Consider the following 10,871-nt stretch of genomic DNA (forward strand, 5'->3'; position numbering starts at 1 on the left):
CAATACAAAATAATACAGACAAATCCCCCAAAACAAAAATAAATTAAGAAATATCATAAGGAACAATGTCAGAGTCCGGAATACATATATATATATATACACAAAAATATGTGGCCACCCCTTCAAATTAATGGAATCGGCTGTTTCAGCCACACTTATTGCTGACAGGTGTATAAAATCGAGCACACAGCCATTCCATCTTCATAGACAAACATTGGCATTAGAATGGCCTTACTGAAGAGGTCATTGACTTTCAACATGGCACCGTCATAGGATGCCACTTTTCCAACAAGTCAGTTGGTCAAATCTCTGCCCTGCTAGAGCTGCCCCGGTCAACTGTTAGTGCTGTTATTGTGAAGTGGAAACATCTAGGAGCAACAACAGCTCAGCCGCGAAGTGGTAGAACACACAAGCAAACAGAACGGGACCGCCGAGTGCCAAAGCGCGTAAAAATCGTCTGTCCTTAGTTGCAACACTCACCACTGAGTAATAAATTGCCTCTGGAAGCAACGTCACCACAAGAACTGTTCGATGGGAGCTTCATGAAATGGTTTTCCATGGCCGAGCAGCCGCACACAAGCCTAAGATCACCATGTCCAATGCCAAGCGTTGGCTGGAGTGGTGTAAAGCTCACTGCAATTGGACTGGAGCAGTGGAAACACGTTCTCTGGAGTGATGAATCACGCTTCACCGTCTGGCAGTCCGATGGATGGATCTGGGTTTGGCGGATGCCAGGAGAACGCTACCTGCCCCAATGCATAGTGCTAACTGTAAAGTTTGGTGGAGGAGGAATAAGGGTCTGGGGCTGTTTTTCATGGTTCGGGGTAGGCCCCTTAGTTCCAGTGAAGGGAAATCTTAAAGATACAGCATACAATGACATTCCAGACGATTCTGTGCTTCCAACTTTGTGGCAACAGTTTCGAGAAGGCCTTTTCACGACAAAGCGAGGTCCATACAGAACTGTTTTTCAAGATCGGTGTGGAAGAACTTGACTGGCCTGCACAGAGCCCTACGTCAACCCCATCGAACACCTTTGGTATGAATTGGAACGCCGACTGCGAGCCATATCGAAACGCCCAACATCTGTGCCCGACCTCAATAATGCTCTTGTGGCTGAATGGAAGCAAGTCCTCGCAGCAACATCTACTGGAAAGCCTTCCCAGAAGAGTGGAGGCTGTTATAGCAGCAAAGGGTGAACCAACTCCATATTAATGCCATGATTTTGGAATGAGATGTTCGACGAGCAGGTGTCCACATACTTTTGGTCATGTAGTATATACAGTACCAGTCAAACATTTTAAATACTGTAACACATATGGAATAATGTAGTAACCAAAAAAGTGTTAAACAAATCAAAATATATTTTATATTTAAGATTCTTCAAAGTAGCCACCCTTTGCATTGATGACAGCTTTGCACACTCTTGGAATTCTCTCAACCAGCTTAACCTGGAATGATTTTCCAACAGTCTTGAAGGAGTTCCCACATATGCTGAGCACTTGTTGGCTGCTTTTCCTTCACTCTGCTGTCCAACTCATCCCAAACCATCTCAATTGGGTTGAGGATGGGTGATTGTGGAGGCCAGGTTCAACTGATGCAGCACTCCATCACTCTCCTTCTTGGTCAAATAGCCCTTACACAGCCTGAAGGTGTGTTGGGTCATTGTCCTGTTGAAAACCAAATGATAGTCCCACTAATTGCAAACCAGATGGGATGGCGTATTGCTGCAGAATGCTGTGGTAGCCATGCTGGTTAAGTGTGCCTTGAATTCTAAATATATTACCGACAGTGTCACCAGCAAAGCACCCCCACACCGTCACCTCTCCTCCTCCATGCTTCGCGGTGGGAACCACACATACAGAGATCTTCCGTTCACCTACTCTTCGTCTCACAAAGACACGGCGGTTGGAACCAAAACATTTTTATTTGGACTCATCAGACCAAAAGACCGATTTCCACCAGTCTAATGTCCATTGATTGTCTTTCTTGGCCCAAGCAAGTCTCTTCTTATTATTGGTGTCCTTTAGTAGTGGTTTCTTTGCAGCAATTCGACCATGAAGGCCTGATTCACGCAGTCCCATCTGAACAGTTGATGTTGAGATGTGTCTGTTATTTGAACTCTGTGAAGCATGTATTTGGGCTGCAATTTCTGAGGCTGGTAACTCTAATGAATTTATCCTCTGCAGCGGAGGTAACTCTGGGTCTTCCTTTCCTGTGGCGGTCCTCATGAGAGCCAGTTTCATCATAGCCCTTGATGGTTTTTGCGACTGCACTTGAAGAAATTTTAAAAGTTCTTGACATTTTCCGGATTGACTGACCTTCATGTCTAAAAGTTATGATGGACTGCAGTTTCTCTTTGGTTATTTGAGCTGTTCTTGCCATAATATGGACTATCTTCTGTGTACCACCCCTACCTTGTCACAACACAACTGATTGGCACAAACGCATTAAGAAGGAGCTGCTCTTCCTCCCGGGGAAGGACTGCCCGTTCCATGATCTCGCCATCACGGTTGACAACTCCATTGTGTCCTCCTCCCAGAGTGCTAAGAACCTTGGCGTGATCCTGGACAACACCCTGTCGTTCTCAACTAACATCAAGGCGGTGACCCGTTCCTGTAGGTTCATGCTCTACAACATTCGCAGAGTACGACCCTGCCTCACGCAGGAAGCGGCGCAGGTCCTAATCCAGGCACTTGTCATCTCCCGTCTGGATTACTGCAACTCGCTGTTGGCTGGGCTCCCTGCCTGTGCCATTAAACCCCTACAACTCATCCAGAACGCCGCAGCCCGTCTGGTGTTCAACTTTCCCAAGTTCTCTCACGTCACCCCGCTCCTCCGCTCTCTCCACTGGCTTCCAGTTGAAGCTCGCATCCGCTACAAGACCATGGTGCTTGCCTACGGAGCTGTGAGGGGAACGGCACCTCCGTACCTTCAGGCTCTGATCAGGCCCTACACCCAAACAAGGGCACTGCGTTCATCCACCTCTGGCCTGCTCGCCTCCCTACCTCTGAGGAAGTACAGTTCCCGCTCAGCCCAGTCAAAACTGTTCGCTGCTCTGGCACCCCAATGGTGGAACAAACTCCCTCACGACGCCAGGTCAGCGGAGTCAATCACCACCTTCCGGAGACACCTGAAACCCCACCTCTTTAAGGAATACCTAGGATAGGATAAAGTAATCCTTCTAACCCCCCCCCCCCTTAAAAGAGTTAGATGCACTATTGTAAAGTGGTTGTTCCACTGGATATCATAAGGTGAATGCACCAATTTGTAAGTCGCTCTGGATAAGAGCGTCTGCTAAATGACTTAAATGTAAATGTAAATGTAAGGAAAGAAATTCCACAAATGAACTTTTAACAAGGCACACCTGTTAATTTAAATGCATTCCAGGTGACTACCTCATGAAGCTGGTTGAGAGAATGCCAAGAGTGTGCAAAGCTGTCATCAAGGCAAAGGGTGGCTACTTTGAAGAATCTCAAATCTCAAATATATTTTGATGTGTTTAACACTTTTTTGGATACTACATGATTCCATATGTTTCATTTCATAGTTTTGATGTCTTCACAATTATTCTACATTGTAGAAAATAGTAAAATAAAGAAAACCCCTTGAATGAGTAGGTGTGTTATAACTATTGACTGGTACTGTATGTACAGTTGAAGTCGGAAGTTTACATATACTTATGTTGGAGTCATTAAACCATCAACCACTCCACAAATTTCTTGTTATCAAACTATAGTTTTGGCAAGTCGGTTAGGACATCTTCTTTGTGCATGACACAGAAAAAAAATTGTAGACCTCCACAAAGATCTTACTTTTTAGAGAAATGTCCTCTGGTCTGATGAAACAAAAATAGAACTGGCCATAATGACCATCATTAAGTTTGGAGGAAAAAATGAGGACGCTTGCAAGCCGAAGAACACCATCCCAACCGTGAAGCACGGGGGTGGCAGCATCATGTTGTGGGGGTTCTTTGCTGCAGGAGGGACTGGTGCATTTCACAAAATAGATGGCATCATGAGGACGGAAAATTATGTGGATATATTGAAGCAACATCTCAAGACATCAGTCAGGAAGTTAAAGCTTGGTCGCAAATGGGTCTTCCAAATGGACAATGACCCCAAGCATACTTCCAAAGTTGTGACAAAATGGCTTAAGGACAACAAAGGCAAGGTATTGGAGTGGCCATCACAAAGCCCTGACCTCAATCCTATAGAAAATTTGTGGGCAGAACTGAAAAAGCGTGTGCGAGCAAGGAGGCCTACAAACCTGACTCAGTTACACCAGCTCTGTCAGGAGGAATGGGCCACAATTCACCCAAGTTAAACAATTTAAAGGCAATGCTACCAAATACTAATTGAGTGGATGTAAACTTCTGACCCACTGGGAATGTGATGAAATAAATAAAAGCTGAAATAAATCATTCTCTCTACTATTATTCTGACATTTCACATTCTTAAAATAAAGTGGTGATCCTAACTGACCTAAAAAAATGAATTTTTGCTGGGATTAAATGCCAGGAATTGTGAAAAACTGAGTTTAAATGTATTTGGCTGAGGTGTATGTAAACTTCCGACTTCAACTGTATGTGTGTGTATATAGTGGTGTGTATAAACATTATGGACAGTATATGAATAGAAAAGGTGTGTACATCTTGAAGAACAATCTAGCCTTAATGGCCTTAATCTCCACCCGGCACAGCCAGTTGAGGACCGGCAACTCCTCAGAGGCTAGTTCCTCTCAAGGTTTCTTCCTAGGCTCCTGCCTTTCTAGGGAGTTTTTTCTAGCCACCGTGCTTCTACATCTGCAGCGCTTGTTGTTTGGGGTTTTAGGCCGGGTTTCTGTATCAGCACTTTGTGACATCTGCTGATGTAAAAATTGCTATATATACATGTACATTTGATTTGTACAGCAGTAGTTATGTAGGATGAGGCTTGACTAGAATACAGTATATACATATGAAGTGGTTAAAACAATATGTAAACATTGTTGAAGTGACCAGTGTTCAATGACTATGTACATAGGGCAGCAGTCTCTCTGGTGCAGGGTAGAATACCGGGTGGTAACAGTGGCTAAGTTCAGGGCAGGGTACTGGCTGTTGGCCGGCTAGTGGTGACTATTAACAGTCTGATGGCCTGGAGATAGAAGCTGTTTTTCAGTCTCTTCGTCCCAGCTATGATGCATCTATGTTGTCTCTGCCTTCTAGATGGTAGCAGGGTGAACAGACTGAGGTCCTTGATGATCTTCTTGGCCTTCCTGTGACACCAGGTGCTGATGTTCTGGTTGGCAGGCAGTGTGCCCCCGGTGATGCGCTAGGCTGACCCCACCACCCTCTGGAGAGCCCTGTGGTTGCGGACAGAGCAATTGCCGTACCAAGCGGTGATACAGCCCGACAGGATGCTCTCAATGGTGCATCTGTAGAAGTTCATGAGAGTCTTAGGGGCCAAGGCGAATTTCTTCAGACAAATTTAATAAGACCTGCGGGTGAGGGAGAGGAAGAGGGCACCTGGAGTGAGAGCCTCCTCATTGATCACGTCCTTCCAAGGAGAAGAAGGGTTGAACGTGTAGTAAAGTCTCCTGTGAGATTTGCATACAGACGGTTCTACACCGATAATAAAAACACACTATATTGCTACACATGTAGGTCAAAAAATAAATAGGATGGAGAGATTGTATTGGTTATAGCGGCATCTCTGTTTATTAATATTTATTTCAGAAAGTACTAGGAGGCAAACGTAATACGAGCTTCCTTTGAAAGTGTTCCCCCTTATCCTACTCTTGAATTGAATTAAACCTCAGATCTGACACCTGGTGCATTGGCACCGGAGATAAATAAATCTCCATGGTGCCCGCGAAAAAACGTCCACGTGGCCCGTTTATTTCATTTGCGCCGCCCTCCCCTTCCTTCATCGTTACTTCTATCTGCCTTTTGAGACCAGCTTTCTGAGACACATTGCTGCACTGAACTGCATGAAGGAGGTCAGTGGGTTTGGAGTGTGCCGTGGTGCAGGTATGCCACAACTGGCTAGGATCACCACAATACCAGCCAGTAGTCATTGTGAGCACAACAAAACATTTTATTTTATTTAACTAGGCAAGTCAGTTCACAACACATTCTTATTTACAATGACAGCCTACCGGGGAACAGTGGGTTAACTGCCTTGTTCAGGGGCAGAAGAACAGATTTTTACCTCGTCACCTCAGGGATTCGAGCCAGCAACCTTTCAGTTACTGGCCCAACGCTCTAACCACTAGGCTACCTGTCACCTAGCGATGTGTGTAGGTGGATGTTGCAAAAAAGTTTCTATAATATGGCGTAGAACCAACAATGACATGAATAGAGAGAGGGAGAAAGATACAGACAGAAACAGGTTCAATCACACACAGTTTGTTTGTACAGAGAAGTGAGCCACAGTCGTGTCGTAAAAGGTCCAGTTGTCAGCGATCCTCTACCTTTGTTCTTTTTTCCCGTCTGGTTGAGTGTGTGAGAGGAGCTGGCCGCAACCTGCGGTCCTATTCTGCAGCTGACTGACTAGACAGCTCACTTCCCACCAGGTGACACAACAGCACCTGTCCCCCTCTTTCGGGATCCATTTCTCTCTTTCCAGGAGTCCTCCTCGCCACTGTCTCAAAACCTCTGCCTTTACACACACACACACACTCTGCCGCAATCTCTCTGTCTCTTGCTCTCTCTCTTTCCCTCACGCTTTCTTTGTCTCTCTGTTTCTCTCTCTCTCATTCTTTCTCTCTCTTCTTTCCATATCTTGCGCTCTCTTTCCCCCCCTCTTTCTCTCTCTCAGACACTCCTATTCGTTCACAGCGCCCAACGGGGCTATTTCCATCGCCTTTGTGTCGCTCTGTTGGCTCACCGTTACAAAAGCCTTTGTTCGCCTGCCACCGCTATGATGCGGCAAGACGGAGACACACCAAGGACACACTTGAGCTCTGTGAAAGTGACCTTCTGCAGCAGAGTGGCCAGCGAGCTAATGGAACAAGCGCTAACAGAAGGGCTAGCGTAGCATGGCATTAGCTCTAGCTGGGCCAGTTGTAGGGGGGGTTTATTGCCACTCAGTGAGCCGCGGAGGCAGCTGTCGAGGGCAAAGTTTGTAGCGCTGAGTGACTGCACCCACCAGGAATGCCCAGGGTCTGGGGTGACCCTCCAGGGGCCCACATTGCAGCACAGAGTAAGGATAAGGCCAGGTTGGGGATTAGGGAAAGCTATTTCCCTCTTCCATTAACAACCCTGTACCAAAGGTGGAAGAGGGCCAGAGAGCAGAAATGCCGGGGCACTCATTGGGCAATGGGCATGCCTATAGTGGGTTGTTGTAGGACTCGGGGGACGGTTACATTAGGACCCAATGGGAAGGCTTCACTCACATTGCATAGGTGTCAGATCCTTGCTCTGAATTCTTTCCATAGATGTGCTGAATGTTTGTACACAGAAATCATAACTATTGAAGTCTGTCAAACCAGATCAGTGCTTTCATTACAGTACTGTACTTTCTTTACAGTACTGTGGTTTCTCTCCCACATTCTTTAGTGTTTATTTTCTTGCACACACACACACAGCTTTACAATGCTAACATTATAGGAAACCTTACACGGCACAAATACTATCAGCAACTTCATACCTTGGATTTGGGGCTTGTGCTATTTTAGCAAAGCCAGAGAATTTCCTTAATATTCTCAACACATGTATAGGATATCAGGAAAACCTGAACACCCAAATACAGAGGTATTGCAAAACGTTTGAATAAAGTGTTGATCAATATTAAACTCCAAAACACCCAGCAGGCCGAAATTTCACATTAGGCAGTGAGTGAATCAAACGAACCCTCTAAAATCATCTGGAATAAAAAAACATTCAAATCCTTTTTTCTATCAGTTGTAGAGGACAAAGTCTTGCAGCTTTAAAGGATTTTCTCAGTTTTGGGAACAAAGCGCTTCTAGGTTTTTGGATTGGCACACAGGGTGACAAAGTGAAAAATAGCTCATTATACTTCAAGAGGGAAGTTAGACTTTGGTCAGCAGCAGTGGTCTCGGAAATGAATGTTGCTCTTTTAAGGTGACCCATTTCATTTCGAGAACACAAAAACAAAAATTCAACTCATTTCATTTCACGCTGGGCCTTCCACGCCAGTGATCCGGTCTGAGGCAAATCAGACGCAGTCTAGTGCAAAGCTTCAGATGAGGCCAAATAATGCCTTATTTGCTCTCTTTTCGTGCTTGTTTCAGTTTGCACTCCCCTTGCATGAACAGCTCTTGCTCTGTTGCTTGGCTCTAACGTTGTCACGACTTCCGCCGAAGTCGGCTCCTCTCCTTGTTCGGGCGGCGTTCGGCGGTCGACGTCACCGGCTTTTCTAGCCATCGCCGCTCCATTTTTCATTGATCCATTTGTTTTGTCTTGTTCCCTGCACACCTGGTTTTCATTCCCCAATCACACCGCATGTATTTATTCCTCTGTTCCCCCTCATGTCTTTGTGTGAAATTGTTTGTGTTACGTGTTTATTGTTGACGCGCCTGACTGGTTTGCTTATACCGTGTTGTTCACGAAAATGTTCACAACTCTCTGCTCTCCTGCACCTGACTTCGCTACCAGTAGCGCACACCTGACAAACGTTTGGATGTAGAAGTCCAATACACTGCCTAGATTTGATGCTAGTAGGGTTTATGTGTGTGTTACTACTCTGATCTATTGGATGCCAGTGTGTGTGTATGTGTGTACACGTGTGTGTGTGTGTGTGTGTGTGTGTGTGTGTGTGTGTGTGTGTGTGTGTGTGTGTGTGTGTGTGTGTGTGTGTGTGTGTGTGTGTGTGCGTGTCTACATTACTGATCAGCCCTGCTGGAGGCCAATGTCAATTTCCGCTTCTGCACTCTCACCTACCTAAATGAGCATTGGTCCAGAGTGATCGACACACAATACAGACTCTATTTGACACAGATTAGTTCCTTTGATGTGACCTAATCGAGCTCAAAACAGACCCTTTGTGTGGAGAAGAGAAGTGGAGTCGGACTCAAATTCTGAAGTTGTAGCACTGAGTGAATTGATCCAGTCATGGAGTAGTGGAGAAAACATACTGTTATGGGAAGGGATATTTTTAAACCATGAATGATAGACTTACTGTATTAAGCATCAACAACATATAAACCTTTGGCAGAGACATACAAAGCACCCAAACATATGAGCAATAAGATGTTATGAAGTTGTCTCGTGCCAAACTTATTTTCTCTGTGCAGCTGTAAAGATGCTTTGTGGTAGACGTTAGTTACCATGAGAGCTGGGGCGAGTGTCTTTGTGAGTGTCTTTCTCTGGTGAGTCGGCGGCGTGGTGTGATGTGAGCAGCAGTCGGACTAATTCTGCCATTGTTGTCGGGGAGAGGCTCTTATTGAGTGAGAACCTAATTAAGTGCTGTACTCTAGGCTACTACAAGGCAAGCCTTAGAGAGAGGACTGACGAGACACAATGATGGTGTGACTGGGTTGGGTTGGTGTGAGAGGCAATGCTGTAGAAGAAACGGACTTGTGTTGCTTCCCTACCAGGTCACACTGGAGTGTGTTGGAGGTAAACAACATGCACACGTATGTACGTGCACACGTACACACAGGTATGAGTACACACATGCATGAGTACGCATTCAAACGGTCTCACACTCACACAAACACACATGCTGTGTGTGTCTGGGATACGGTTCAAAGGCAAAAAAGCAGGTTACTGTGTTCTGTGACAACGAGTGAGCAGCCCTTGGAATGCTGCTAGCCCTCAATCCACCAGGCATTTCCTGACATGTCTGGGCACGCTCCGGCATGGGATGGAGGGCGGAGACTTCCCAGCAGCAGCAGTAGTAGTAGGGGTCCGACTGCCTTCCGTTCCACACAATAACACTATTATTACAAGTATTACTATTATTATTATTACATTCGTAACGCGTTGCGATGATATATGGCAGGGGTATTCAAATCTTACCGTACAAAGTCCGGACTACCGCTGGTCTTCTGTTCTACCTGATAATTGATTGCACCCACCTGGAAAAAAAAGCTGTGGAACTGGTTTCGAGGTTCAGATTTGAATTTCAGGGATATATTGTACGATTTTTTGGTAATAATTGGGTCCCGCTGCATATTATTTCAGCAGCTGTTATGTAAAGGTCTTTTTGAGTTGTGCCCAAAGGGTAAAATGTACATGTACATGGAGGTACTCTCATTCACAGGAACATAACAAAAAGTAGTCGCGAGAACTCGTAGAAAAGAGGAGGTCGTTTAGTATCTAGTCTACACCAACGAGAACCCCATTAAAGTGCAGCAACACATAGGAAGATGCATCCGACAATATTGCTTTTAATGAGAATTCATTTGAGTGAGTGTTCTTTTGTTCTGTTTTTGAACCCCGCGTTCACAAGTGAAGTGACAAAGAACTGACAAAGAAGCGTATGACAGTTGTAGAAATACACAGTGCACATTCCCAAATTACACAGACAGGTGAAAAATAATAATGACTTGCAGTGAGTCATTTAACGGGTCACAAAGGTAGTGTGGAGAGGTTGGCTCAAGTTAGGATGAGTTGGGGAGGGGAAGAAAGGGTTAGTGATGTTGGGTCTTTGCGGCGGTGTCCATCCAGCTAGTTGAGCATGCAGGACTCGTAGGTGGGCACCATGTATTTGATGTTGATGAAGGCGTCCTCACCCCCGTAGCGCTCAAACACCTCCAGGGTCTCCTGGATCAGGTCTCCGATGTTCTCCCTCTTCTGCTGGCTGTAGTCGATGCCGTCTCCCGAGTTGACTGTGGAGATAGAGAGGGAGGCGAGGTGTTAGGTCATTGTCTGAGATCTATGCATGCACACACACAGATACAGTAGGTGTTATGGGCTGAGAGGGGAG

General features: G+C 45.6%; 1 protein-coding gene across 1 annotated transcript in view; it reads right to left on the minus strand.

Moving 5' to 3' along the window:
* Nucleotides 1–10,312: 10,312 nt before the first annotated feature.
* pacrg (PARK2 co-regulated) overlaps nt 10,313–10,871 on the minus strand; it is a 276,008-nt gene continuing 275,449 nt past the window's right edge. Inside the window, exon 5 of the mRNA XM_071327079.1 lies at nt 10,313–10,773. Coding sequence (XP_071183180.1) covers nt 10,613–10,773 — 161 coding nt within the window. The 3' untranslated portion in view covers nt 10,313–10,612. The remainder of the gene's footprint in view (nt 10,774–10,871) is intronic.

Source organism: Salvelinus alpinus, chromosome 9, assembly GCF_045679555.1.
Source record: "Salvelinus alpinus chromosome 9, SLU_Salpinus.1, whole genome shotgun sequence".
In the NCBI taxonomy this organism is placed as follows: Eukaryota; Metazoa; Chordata; class Actinopteri; order Salmoniformes; family Salmonidae; genus Salvelinus; species Salvelinus alpinus.